The 14182-nt window shown below is 43.3% G+C and overlaps 1 protein-coding gene across 1 annotated transcript; it reads right to left on the bottom strand.

Moving 5' to 3' along the window:
• Positions 1–12029: 12029 nt before the first annotated feature.
• foxg1b (forkhead box G1b) lies at positions 12030–13343 on the bottom strand. Its single transcript, XM_046065821.1, has one exon. It carries the CDS (start codon positions 13287–13289, stop codon positions 12030–12032), a length of 1260 nt encoding a protein of 419 aa, XP_045921777.1. The 5' UTR covers positions 13290–13343.
• Positions 13344–14182: the final 839 nt, after the last annotated feature.

The raw sequence follows: 14182 nt of genomic DNA, 5'->3' as shown, positions 1-14182 counted from the left end.
GGGAAATTACGATTTGTCAAAAATGTCATACTGGGTTCACTCACAAAACCTGACCGCCTGCTGCTGTTTGATTAACAGCTGAGAGATTTAACACCACCTTTTCACCTCATGTGCTGCCTGCACTCCATTTAAACCGATTTTTCCACCCTTGCTGCTACAGAACAAGCAGCACATCAGCAAATGGAGCGCAGCCATTCTGCATCCTCTCTGCTCAAAATCCAAGACGACATGTAGTAAAGCTACAACGGCCCGTCAGAAAACTCTTTTTATTTCTATATTTATTGTATAAAAGCAAGTATAATTCAGCTTCAGGACGGCAGTGAGAGTCGGACAATGTTGTGTCGTCCACATGCCGTCCAGTTCTCAGGGTGCTGGTTCCACATCTGATCGAGCAGCTGCTCTGTCCTCGAGTGGTTTAACAGGAGAGCGCTGTTTGTGTGGGTGTATGTGTGTGTGCTACTGACAGAGTGTAAAGCTACGCTCCTGCAGGGGACGGGCACGGTCCAAACGCTCAATCACCATCGCTTATCAGTCCTGCAGGGCAGCAGCACTCCCTCCACACGCCCCCCCCCCCAACATGTCGCCACTGTCAGGTCAACAATACACAACTCCTGTCTGCTGATTCACATGTTCAGGAGCTTCCATGGCTTTTTAAAAACAATTATAAATCCTGTAGATATGATTTTGTGATGTTTTACTACATCGTAATACATCTATGCTGAATTCTTCCCGACCTTTTTGCATTAAGTTTATTGCCAACATTCTGCCAGCGCAAGTAGAAGCACGTCCTTAAGTTCAGAGTCAAAAAGTAATGTTGTTGTGGTGAATGGGTGTGTAGCACGTTTGACTTTCATGCAAGAGACCAAAATTCACGACTTTACAATGTTTCCTTTAAACAAAATCCATAACCATGATCTTTCTCGACCTCTACCAATTGTTTTAAGTGCCCAACCTTCATCATCTGTTACTCTAACTGGTTTTAAAGCTCAGGTTGGCGTTTTATTTCTGAAGAATTTTTTGTTTTATTTGTTGAAATTCTCTTTACATCCCAATGAATCAAATGTTTGCTTTTACTATGCTAAGCTGTTACTATGGTACGACAGGAAATGAAGATACCACATAGCACCACAATGACAGTGTGGAGTTCCATAAAGTACTATAGTGATACCATAAAGTACTATAGTGAGACCATAAAGTACTGTAGTGAGACCATAGTGAGACCGTAAAGTACTGTAGTGGGACCGTAAAGTACTATAGTGAGACCATAAAGTACTATAGTGATACCATAAAGTACTGTAGTGAGACCATAGTGAGACCGTAAAGTACTGTAGTGGGACCGTAAAGTACTGTAGTGAGACCATAGTGAGACCGTAAAGTACTGTAGTGGGACCGTAAAGTACTGTAGTGAGACCATAGTGAGACCATAAAGTACTATAGTGAGACCATAAAGTACTATAGTGATACCATAAAGTACTGTAGTGAGACCATAGTGAGACCATAAAGTACTGTAGTGATACCATAAAGTACACGTAGTGGTAGAATAAACCCTGCAGTGAGGATCACAGGTAATAAAGTCCCAGTAGCAACATATTCTCTCGACCTCAGGTTCCCTGGTTGTGGCTGAATGTCGGCACAGCCGGCTGTGTTCTGGCACCAGACGACCAATCAGGAGCCGGCTCTGGTCTGGAATATATAATGTATTAAAATTTAAAAGTGTGAACCTGCTGCTGTCCAGTACATTTTACTGGTTTGGGACCAGTCTGTGGTGGATGTGACATCACAGGCTCAGGCTAAAAATCATATCACCACGCACCCTCCCCCTCCTCTCAGCCCCGCCCCTCTGGGCCACCCCGGCTGCCAAAACAAGTGAGCACTGAAGCGCTGCGCTGACCTAAATTCTCCCAGAGACTCTTAAAGCGGCAGAGACCCAGACTTGGAGACAGACAGGTAGACGAGCAGAGACTCAGACTCAGATACAGACAGGTAGACGAGCAGAGACACAGACTTGGAGACAGGCACTCAGACTCGGAGACAGACAGGTAGACGAGCAGAGACTCAGACTCAGAGACAGACAGGTAGACGAGCAGAGACTCAGACTCGGAGACAGAAAGGTAGACGAGCAGAGACCCAGACTTGGAGACAGACAGGTAGACGAGCAGAGACCCAGACTCGGAGACAGACACTTAGACTCAGAGACAGACAGGTAGACGAGCAGAGACCCAGACTCGGAGACAAACACTGAGACTCTGAGACAGACAGGTAGACGAGCAGAGACTCAGACTCGGAGACAGACACTCAGGCTCGGAGACAGACAGGTAGACGAGCAGAGACTCAGACTCAGAGACATACAGGTAGACGAGCAGAGACTCAGACTCGGAGACAGACACTCAGACTCAGAGACAGACAGGTAGACGAGCAGAGACCCAGACTCGGAGACAGACACTCAGAGTCGGAGACAGACAGGTAGATGAGCAGAGACTCAGACTCAGAGACATACAGGTAGACGAGCAGAGACTCAGACTTGGAGACAGACAGGTAGACGAGCAGAGACCCAGACTCGGAGACAGACAGGTAGACGAGCAGACACTCAGACTCGGAGACAGACAGGTAGACGAGCAGAGACTCAGACTCGGAGACAGACGAGCAGAGACCCAAACTCGGAGACAGACACTCAGACTCGGAGACAGACAGGTAGACGAGCAAAGACTCAGACTCGGAGACAGACAGGTAGACGAGCAGAGACTCAGACTCGGAGACAGACGAGCAGAGACCCAAACTCGGCAACAGACACTAAGACTTGGAGACAGACGAGCAGAGACCCAAACTCGGAGACAGACAGGTAGACAAGCAGAGACCCAGACTCGGAGACAGACAGGTAGGCGAGCAGAGACTCAGACTCGGAGACAGACGAGCAGAGACCCAAACTCGGAGACAGACAGGTAGACAAGCAGAGACCCAGACTCGGAGACATACAGGTAGACGAGCAGAGACTCAGACTCGGAGACAGACAGGTAGACGAGCAGAGACTCAGACTTGGAGACAGACAGGTAGACGAGCAGAGACCCAGACTCGGAGACAGACAGGTAGACGAGCAGACACTCAGACTTGGAGACAGACAGGTAGACGAGCAGACACTCAGACTCAGAGACAGACAGGTAGACTACTCAGACTCGGAGACAGACAGGTTGAGGACTCAGACTCGGAGACAGACAGGTAGACTAGCAAAGTACTATAGTGTTACCATAAAGTACTGTAGTGAGACCATAAAGTCCTGTAGTGAGACCATAGTGAGACCGTAAAGTACTGTAGTGGGACCGTAAAGTACTATAGTGAGACCATAAAGTACTATAGTGAGACCATAAAGTACTGTAGTGATACCATAAAGTACTGTAGTGAGACCATAGTGAGACCGTAAAGTACTGTAGTGGGACCGTAAAGTACTGTAGTGAGACCATAGTGAGACCGTAAAGTACTGTAGTGATACCATAAAGTACTGTAGTGAGACCATAGTGAGACCGTAAAGTACTGTAGTGTTACCATAAAGTACTGTAGTGATACCATAAAGTACTGTAGTGAGACCATAGTGAGACCGTAAAGTACTGTAGTGATACCATAAAGTACTGTAGTGAGACCATAGTGAGACCGTAAAGTACTGTAGTGTTACCATAAAGTACTGTAGTGAGACCGTAAAGTACTGTAGTGGGACCATAAAGTACTGTAGTGATACCATAAAGTACTGTAGTGAGACCGTTAAGTACTGTAGTGAGACAGTAAAGTACTGTAGTGATACCATAAAGTACTGTAGTGATACCATAAAGTACTGTAGTGAGACTGTAAAGTACTGTAGTGATACCTTAAAGTACTGTAGTGATACCATAAAGTACTGTAGTGAGACTGTAAAGTACTGTAGTGATACCATAAAGAACTGTAGTGAGACCGTAAAGTACTGTAGTGATACCATAAAGTACTGTAGTGAGACTGTAAAGTACTGTAGTGATACCTTAAAGTACTGTAGTGATACCATAAAGTACTGTAGTGAGACTGTAAAGTACTGTAGTGATACCATAAAGAACTGTAGTGAGACCGTAAAGTACTGTAGTGATACCATAAAGTACTGTAGTGAGACTGTAAAGTACTGTAGTGATACCTTAAAGTACTGTAGTGATACCATAAAGTACTGTAGTGAGACTGTAAAGTACTGTAGTGATACCATAAAGAACTGTAGTGAGACCGTAAAGTACTGTAGTGATACCATAAAGTACTGTAGTGAGACTGTAAAGTACTGTAGTGATACCTTAAAGTACTGTAGTGATACCATAAAGTACTGTAGTGAGACTGTAAAGTACTGTAGTGATACCATAAAGAACTGTAGTGAGACCGTAAAGTACTGTAGTGATACCATAAAGTACTGTAGTGAGACTGTAAAGTACTGTAGTGATACCTTAAAGTACTGTAGTGATACCATAAAGTACTGTAGTGAGACTGTAAAGTACTGTAGTGATACCATAAAGAACTGTAGTGAGACCGTAAAGTACTGTAGTGATACCATAAAGTACTGTAGTGAGACTGTAAAGTACTGTAGTGATACCTTAAAGTACTGTAGTGATACCATAAAGTACTGTAGTGAGACTGTAAAGTACTGTAGTGATACCATAAAGAACTGTAGTGAGACCGTAAAGTACTGTAGTGAGACCGTAAAGTACTGTAGTGATACCGTAAAGTACTGTAGTGATACCATAAAGTACTGTAGTGAGACCGTAAAGTACTGTAATGATACCGTAAAGTACTGTAGTGATACCATAAAGTACTGTAGTGAGACCGTAAAGTACTGTAGTGATATCATAAAGTACTGTAGTGAGACTGGAAAGTACTGTAGTGATACCATAAAGTACTGCAGTGAGACCGTTAAGTACTGTAGTGAGACAGTAAAGTACTGTAGTGAGACCATAAAGTACTATAGTGAGACCATAAAGTACTGTAGTGAGACCATAAAGTACTGTAGTGAGACCATAGTGAGACCGTAAAGTACTGTAGTGGGACCGTAAAGTACTATAGTGAGACCATAAAATACTGTAGTGAGACCATAAAGTACTGTAGTGATACTATAAAGTACTGTAGTGATACCATAAAGAACTGTAGTGAGACCGTAAAGTACTGTAGTGATACCATACAGTACTGCAGTGAGACCGTAAAGTACTGTAGTGAGACAGTAAAGTACTGTAGTGAGACCATAAAGTACTGTAGTGAGACCATAAAGTACTGTAGTGATACCATAAAGTACTGTAGTGATACCATAAAGAACTGTAGTGAGACCGTAAAGTACTGTAGTGATACCATACAGTACTGCAGTGAGACCGTAAAGTACTGTAGTGAGACAGTAAAGTACTGTAGTGAGACCATAAAGTACTATAGTGAGACCATAAAGTACTGTAGTGAGACCATAGTGAGACCGTAAAGTACTGTAGTGATACCATAAAGAACTGTAGTGAGACTGTAAAAGTAGACGAGCAGAGACTCAGACTCGGAGACAGACGAGCAGATACCCAAACTCGGAGACAGACAGGTAGACGAGCAGAGACCCAGACTCGGAGACAGACAGGTAGACGAGCAGAGACTCATACTCAGAGACAGACAGGTAGACGAGCAAAGACTCAGAGACAGACAGGTAGACGAGCAGAGACTCAGACTCGGAGACAGACAGGTAGGCGAGCAGAGACTCAGACTCAGAGACAGACAGGTAGACGAGCAAAGACCCAGACTCAGAGACAGACAGGTAGACGAGCAGAGACTCAGACTCGGAGACAGACAGGTAGACGAGCAAAGACCCTGACTCGGAGACATACACTCAGACTCGGAGACAGACAGGTAGACGAGCAAAGACTCAGAGACAGACAGGTAGACGAGCAGAGACTCAGACTCGGAGACAGACAGGTAGACGAGCAAAGACTCAGAGACAGACAGGTAGACGAGCAGAGACTCAGACTCGGAGAAAGACAGGTAGACGAGCAAAGACCCTGACTCGGAGACATACACTCAGACTCGGAGACAGACAGGTAGACAAGCAAAGACTCAGAGACAGACAGGTAGACGAGCAGAGACTCAGACTCGGAGACAGACAGGTAGACGAGCAAAGACTCAGAGACAGACAGGTAGACGAGCAGAGACTCAGACTCGGAGACAGACAGGTAGACGAGCAGAGACTCAGACTCGGAGACAGACAGGTAGGCGAGCAGAGACTCAGACTCAGAGACAGATAGGTAGACGAGCAAAGACCCAGACTCAGAGACAGACAGGTAGACGAGCAAAGACCCTGACTCGGAGACATACACTCAGACTCGGAGACAGACAGGTAGACGAGCAAAGACTCAGAGACAGACAGGTAGACGAGCAGAGACTCAGACTCGGAGACAGACAGGTAGACGAGCAAAGACTCAGAGACAGACAGGTAGACGAGCAGAGACTCAGACTCGGAGACAGACAGGTAGACGAGCAAAGACTCAGAGACAGACAGGTAGGCGAGCAGAGACTCAGACTCGGAGACAGACAGGTAGACGAGCAAAGACCCAGACTCAGAGACAGACAGGTAGACGAGCAAAGACCCTGACTCAGAGACAGACAGGTAGACGAGCAAAGACTCAGAGACAGACAGGTAGACGAGCAGAGACTCAGACTCGGAGACAGACAGGTAGACGAGCAGACACTCAGACTCGGAGACAGACAGGTAGACGACTCAGACTCAGACTCGGAGACAGACAGGTAGACGACTCAGACTCAGACTCGGAGACAGACAGGTAGACGAGCAAAGACTCAGAGACAGATAAGTAGATGAGCAGAGACTCAGACAGGAAGAAGTGAACACAGACGAGGAGAGAGAAGTGTTGTCCGAATAATTTCCCCAATTTTCACTCTTCACTTTGTGTCCCTGCAGTTTTTGTAATTTACCACAAAAACCTGTTTTAATTTGAAGGTTCTGCAGAGAAAATGCAGCAAACTGTGATCGACGACTAACACGCGACTCCCGCACTGACGATAACTTTATTTATTAGAATTAATTAGAATGAATTCATTAATAATTAATTATTTAGTCAGTATTCTACTGTAGCTTTGGCTGCCACATGCTGATGTATTTTTGTTTGTTTATTTTTACTTTGTCTTTACTTTCTATTGTACTGTAGTGATTAAAAAAGTTACATTTTATATGCAATTCTTGAACTCAGGTTATTAAAGACGATATGATATGATTCATATAACTTACAAATGCCTACAGCTGCTGAAAATACCATAGGCACATTAATCACTGAAGCAAAAATAAAAGAGTAACTCTACTGTAACTTCACTATTTAGGACCATAAAATGACTAATAGCCACTGTAAGACTGTATAATAAGGGTTCTGTCCTGTCCTGTCATGTATTATTCCTATAATATAGAATACTGTAGGAATAACATAAGCCCCATAAACATCTGATGATGCATTATCTCACATTTACACTGACAGGACAGTCTTCTATATAAATAAAATTGAATTTAATTGAGGGATGACACACAACAAATTACATTAAAAACAAGACTTATCTGTATCTGATCTTATTTCCTTTCCTCTAATTTTAGCCTCTTCTTATTTTTAGGTCAGTACAGCTGACTGTTGCTAGAGGACAAACACACAGACACACACACACACACACACACACAGATGGGTCACATGACATTACACACTGCTGAGTCCAAGCAGCAAAGTTCAACCTGTGTGTAAACTCCAGGCTCACTGAATGAATTTTGTATTTTTGGGCTTGGACAGCTCTGAAATCAGACAACAGAGAAACACAACAATCATAAACTCGCTGAAATGAACCTCAAACACTTTCCAGTTTTACAGACGCACACTCCAAGTCAAATTGCTGCATAACGAGGCCTGTAGGAGTTTTAAAATATGACATTTCACAGTGCTAAACTGACGGCCACACTAAAAAATATAATATAATCTCCTGAAATGCTGAGGAAGAAAACATTATTTATGAAACATATCAGGCTGCAAGAGTCGCTCAATACAGAAAAGAAATTGTCTGAAAATAAGTGATTGATCGATCTCACTTCACCTCTCACTTCTAGTACTGTTTTTTTAATAACAGATTTTTAGAACTACTAATACTGATAATTAATAAATTAACAATTCTTCCAAAAGCTAATAAAAGTCACCCATAATAAAAATCTCACAGCAAGTAATTCAAAGAAATTATACTCAAATACTGAAAACAAATAGTAGAGAAATCAAAGTTACTCTAAAACTTCTAAAACAATAAACTCAGATGAGTAACTTTAAAAAATATATAATACAATACAAAATCAACACACTCGGGTATTTTTTCGCTTCTTCCTCAGTGCATAAAAATGGCGTAAAGTGAGAGATGCACTTATTTATTCTCTGTATGTATTGTTCTCTTTTTCTGTTCCTGTGCACACATCATCAGGCAAAACTCTTGCTTCAGATTATTTCATCCTTTTTAATCAAGTTTAGTTTCTCTGGGGGAAGGGGGAAAAAAACAGACAGCAACAAAACAGACGGTACAGACTTCACACATATAAGTGAACGCTAACAACAAAAGTGCAAAAAAACCCAAAACATTATAACAAATAAAAACCTCCAAAACCAATTTTTATACAAAACCAAAATGGGGGGAAAAAGTGACATGGAGAGAGATTTTTCAAAAAAAACAACCTCAGAGTGTGGATCAGTCTGCATCCTGCATCTACTTCTGCTGTTTCTAATATTTTAGTATTTAAATGTAAGGAGGCTCAGTCAAACCCGCTGGACTGTGTTTGAGCTCTTATTTTGCCAATTATATATTATTATTTTGTGTTTGTTTACCTGCATGTAGGATCTTACTGTGTGTTAGCTTTGTGTGTGACAACAAGGTCGGTCTCTTTTTGAGCTTCAGGAGGATTTTTATTTCAGTCAGAGGTTAAATAAGTTTTTTCTGTCTTGCACTGTAAAAAAATAACAGTTTGAATAAAAAAGGGAGAGGAAAGCGGTCATTCAGCAGCTTCCTGTTTCCTGTTTGCACAATCAGCTGTTTGAAATGTCAGCAGAGAACTCCAGCAAAATACACAATGAATTCATTTAAATCAATTTAAATTAAATCCAACCTGCAACTCATTTACTTTCAATATTTTATATTTATTTTTGCAATAAAAGGCCCCCAAAAAGCCGGTAATGTTAAGAAAAATCAACATATTCAACCGTGCAGTTTAATATTGATGCCAGCTCTGACTGGACGATTTTAGCCTGACTTAGACCTGAATTTTAGTTTTTTAAATGTCTTTGTTTTCTCCAATAATTGCCATTAGAATTTCACTTTATCTTATTTCTAAAATTGTATTAAAATGTATAATGTTTTGCTTTAACGGAGGCTACATATCCTGTTTTGTAAAATATCATCAACCTAACCTGCTGCCTCGTCTTCTTTACTGGAGTCTTTCTTTGCTTTATTTTTGCAAAAGGCAAATTTTATTTGATCGGGATTGTGTTGCAGAGCCCAGACAGCACTGACCTGAGATCTGAGGACGGACCGATCGATACCACAGCGATCGATACTCTGATAGTCAAACGCTACTCGATTGGTGTGCTTATAATAAAAGAAATTGCATAAACAGGTTTTATGTTTTTATTCTAAGGCAGTCACCAGGTTCTCGCTGATTTAAAATGCATTTCTGCGTTTTTTTTGGTAAACATGACGAGATCAATGATTTGCAAAATTATGCCCAATGATAAATTAATATATTCTTTTTACATCTATTATGCTGATAAAGAAAACTTTGTGTAATTGTAAAAGTTCACACTATTTCAGTTTTTTTGTTTTTAGTTATTATTACTTTAGTAGCCACACTGTTTAAACAGTGGACTATATAAGTTAGTTTGTGTCATGTGATTTATGTAATTAAATACTAACTAACCTTTGCCAAATAAATATTTCAAATGAATTATTTATTGCAGAATAAAAAATCAGTTTCAGAAAAAATACTGATTCATATAATCAGTATTTCCAAATGAACCTGTCTGCGGTGAAAAGACATCTATGTGTGCTTATATAAATATAAAATTAGTCATTTTTTTGGGCTACAAAAAACAATAACTGGCTCTTTATGAAATACCACATGTTAAAATAAAGTTTAAAAAATTGTGTAAAAAAAAAATTTCTATTTTCCCCATTTTTTTTTTAAATCTACAACATGTAGTTGTTTTTTCACTAAAAACTGGGTCTGCGTAACATCCTCTCACAAAACATTAATATCTGTAACAGATTGTAAATGGCGGCCTGTCCTGCTGTCAGCTGATGCAGGTTTTCAATGATGCCCTTGCAGCTTGCTGTGCAGCTTTCACTCCCAAGAAATCAAAATTTTAAAAGTACTTACATTACATTAAAAGGCCTTTAAGCTGTTATTGCATTGTTTTAAAACTCATATTTTAACTTGTGGTGATGCTTTTGTACAAGTTGAGCTGCTCTGATGCTGCTAATTTTTCAGCTGTTCAGGTGTATAAAACCAAAATGCACAGTTGTCCAATCAAAATTAAATTGAAATTGAAATTGCCTCTGTGGTGAAGGCCATGAGATGCGGGTGAAAGCTCTGGTAAAGCTTAAACTACAATTTCCAAAGTCAAGAATGAACCTTCATGCTCAATAAATCTGTTTTTTATTAGTTTCCTCATAAAAATGTGGTATTTTGGAGATAAAAGTTTTTCACCTGACCTCAACTGTATATAAGTGTGTGTGTGTGTGTGTGTGTGTGTGTGTGTGTGTGTGTAAAATGCAGGGTCTGATGGAGCAGCAGAGGCCGCCACCCTCCGACAGGGACGTTTAACTTCTACCGGAAACCGAAGCAGGTCATGAAGTGATAAAAGTAATGTTTTTGTATTTTTAAATTAAGAGGTTATGTGTTTTTATGGTGGCCCTTAGCGCACATGCGCAGATGGTTTTACGCTGATACAGGCCTGCAAACACACACACACACACACACAAACACACACAAACCAAACTCAACCGAGGACAATCTGGGATTTGATGAACAGAAAACATACAAAAACTCGTGTTACAGCTGCGTTGTTTTGCATAATTTTACACATGAAGAGTTCTATTCCAAAAATGTTTATATCCATTTATTTATTAAAACGGGCGGTTTTAGTAAAAAAAAAAATCATGCTTAGCACTGAAAAGCAGCAGTACGGATATTATTAGCTTCACTTCAGTTCTGCCACATTGAAAAAAAGTTCGATTCATTTTTGGATATGATTATTTTGGAAGGAAACTCTTCACAGAGAGCAGTTGTATTATTAGTCATATTATTATCATCATTAGGCCTGTCCGGGGTCAAACCTGAGTAGAGATATGATTTGTAGGCTTATTTTTCCTCTCAAAACCCCTGATTGTTTCTGCTGATTTTAAGGCTTTATTTATTTCATTTGTTAGTTTTTCAAAAGCCCCCCGCCCCAAAAAAAAGAGAAAAGAAAAAGTTTTGATTGTCTTTTTTTTCTCTCCTTGATTGTCTCAAAAATTAATAAATTATTATTAACCCTGGAGGCTATGTCTTACCCCCCCCCCCCCCCCCCCCCCCCCTTTCCTCAATACTGTTGAGTATACACTGACAAATAGAATTTAAATACATTGTACAATAAATACAAAACATAAATAAAAGACTCAAAGAAAGTACTGAAAATCTTTGTACAAGATATAAATAGCTTGAAATATACTTAAAGTGTTACCTTTGGCAAGTCTAGTTTACAGTTGTACAACCCGCGGGTAACAAAAGTTTGTCCCTTTTTCAGTAAAATGCGAAAGAAATATCTAAATAAACCCGTTGCTGTTCGGGGCAGAATATGGCCAAAAAGTTTCACTTCATATATATATTTTTGCGATCAATGTTTGATATTTACCACTTATCATTTGCCCTTAACATGACGTCTTTTGTGCGTCCTCGTCCCGGTGCCATCTACGGAGAGGTGATGGTGAAGGGGGAGGAGGGGGAGGGAGGGGGGAGTTCAGTTCAGGAAAGCGTTTGGGGTCACTCGCTTTTGATGGGACAGCACCCCGGGGAATCCCGCGGACACGCCCGGGGAGAAGGCCGGTAGGGAGCTGTTTCTGAGGGAGTCCGACAGCAGGGACTGAGGGGAGCTGCTGGATGCCAGACCGCCGAATCCCGGTGCGCCCTGCTGGAGATGCGGCGGCGGAGGAGGCGGGGGTCCTCCTCCCGGCGGCCCCGGTGCCCCTGCAGCAGCGTGTTGGGACCCTGAGACAAAATACCCGGCAGTCTGACCGGAGAGCAGACCTACCGGCGACGTGCTCATCCCGTAACTGTTCGTCAAGCCCAGCGCCCCGGCGGCCGACCCGCCGAGGATGGAGCGCCCCAGGTCCCCGTTGCTCAGCTGCTCCACTGCGGGCAGCAGCGACCCGTAGCCGGCCGCCTGGTTCAAAAACCCGGGTGAAGATCCGTTGTAGTGCGGGTGGTGGTGGTGGTGATGGTGCAGGGAGAGAAATGGAGAAATCTGCCAGTAGAGCGGGTTGTTCGCCCGCTCATTAATCCCCAGGCTGAGAGGAGCGAAGCGCAGCCCGCGCTTCATCGCCAGTTTGCCCCGGGAGGTGGCGGAACGCCTGCGGAGCTTTCCGGTGGTCCCCCCGATGAAAACATCATCGCTGCTCGGGTCCAGCATCCAGTAGTTCCCCTTCCCCGGGTCGTCATAGTGCCTGGGTACCTTAACGAAGCACTTATTGAGGCTCAGGTTGTGCCGGATGGAGTTCTGCCAGCCCTGCTTGTGCTCCCGGTAATACGGGAAGTTTTTCATGATAAACTCATAGATGCCGTTCAGCGTGAGTCGCTTCTCGGGGCTCTGCCGGATGGCCATCATGATCAGGGCGTTGTAGCTGAACGGAGGTTTGTCATATTTCCCGTTTTTACCGCTATTATTACTGTTAGTATTTTGCTCCGATGTGGCCTTAGCGCCGTCCCCTCCTCCGCCTCCCCCTCCGCCCTCCTCCTCCTCTTCCCCCTGCTCCTCCTTGCCCGGTTTCTCAAGATCCAGTACCGCGGCTGCGGAGTCCACCTCCGGTGGGTCAAGCGACTTCTCGGAGTCCGAGCCCGGTGAAGGAGAGAGGGTCACTGGGATGCCGACGACAGCGGCGGCGGCAGCGGCAGCAGCAGCAGCGGCGGAGTCCGGTCTGTCGCACTTGGAGGGCAGCAGGAGGCTCTTGATGCTGAAGGAGGAGGACCGATGGACGGTCGGCGGGTCTTTTACATCCTCCATGCCCGGTGGCGGGTCTCCCAAAAACGAGGAATAAATAATAATTAAAAAAAACAACAACAACAACAACAACTCCAAGCTCGTCCACCTCCGTTATCCAGGCTGGAAACGAAAGAGCCAGAGAGGAGAGAGAAACGAGGGTCAGGATGAGAGATGCATGGATGGAGGAGGAGTAGAGAGAGAATAGAGACAGACAGACAGAGAGAGAGAGAGAGAAAGAGAGAGAGGGAGAGAGCGTGGCTTAGATGTGGAGAAATTAGTAATTAAGGAGGTTCCGACTCGCGGCTACATCACGGAGAGGAGGAGCTTCTCCAACTTGGTGATTTTGTCAACAAATCCCCTTTTCTGCTTCTTCTTCTCCGTCTTTCCGTCTCCAAGATGAGACCGACGACCTCTAATGTCTCCAACAACACAAACCTGTCATTTTTATCTGCCCTCTTTAATCTCTCTTCCTCTCTTTCGGTATTCACGCGTGCACTTCTACCGAAATTCGTTCATGTAATTGTGTCGTGCGTCATGCTCCCTCCTCCCTGTGCATGTGGGTAAAATCCCGTCCTGAGCTTGTGCGTAAAAGCGCACGTCTGTCTGGGTGTGTGCGCGCGCCTGTGCGTGTGCGTAAAAGCGCACAGGCAGTGAGGGCAGGCAGCCTCCTCTGCTTTGTTTTCTCAACGACAGTAATAGTTTGAATTCATGTCGGCAAACACAGCGCGTGCGCGATAAGTGTGCGTTCACGTGTGTGTTTTTTTGGGGGAGGGGGGGTGGGGGGTGGAGGATGAAGCACTGAACTCACTGCTATTGTCTACTAATAAAAATCATTGTGCCGAGCAGGAAACACGCACACACACACACACACACAAACACAGCCTTGAGGCGGCAAGTCTGATGCTGTAACCAGA

Source organism: Micropterus dolomieu, linkage group LG12, assembly GCF_021292245.1.
Source record: "Micropterus dolomieu isolate WLL.071019.BEF.003 ecotype Adirondacks linkage group LG12, ASM2129224v1, whole genome shotgun sequence".
NCBI lineage: Eukaryota > Metazoa > Chordata > Actinopteri > Centrarchiformes > Centrarchidae > Micropterus > Micropterus dolomieu.
This window is presented reverse-complemented; position numbering and strand designations above follow the sequence as displayed.

Coding starts and splice junctions, on each gene's coding strand:
- foxg1b (XM_046065821.1), bottom strand. CDS start 13,289: ATGGAGGATGTAAAAGACCCGCCGACCGTCCATCGGTCCTCCTCCTTC.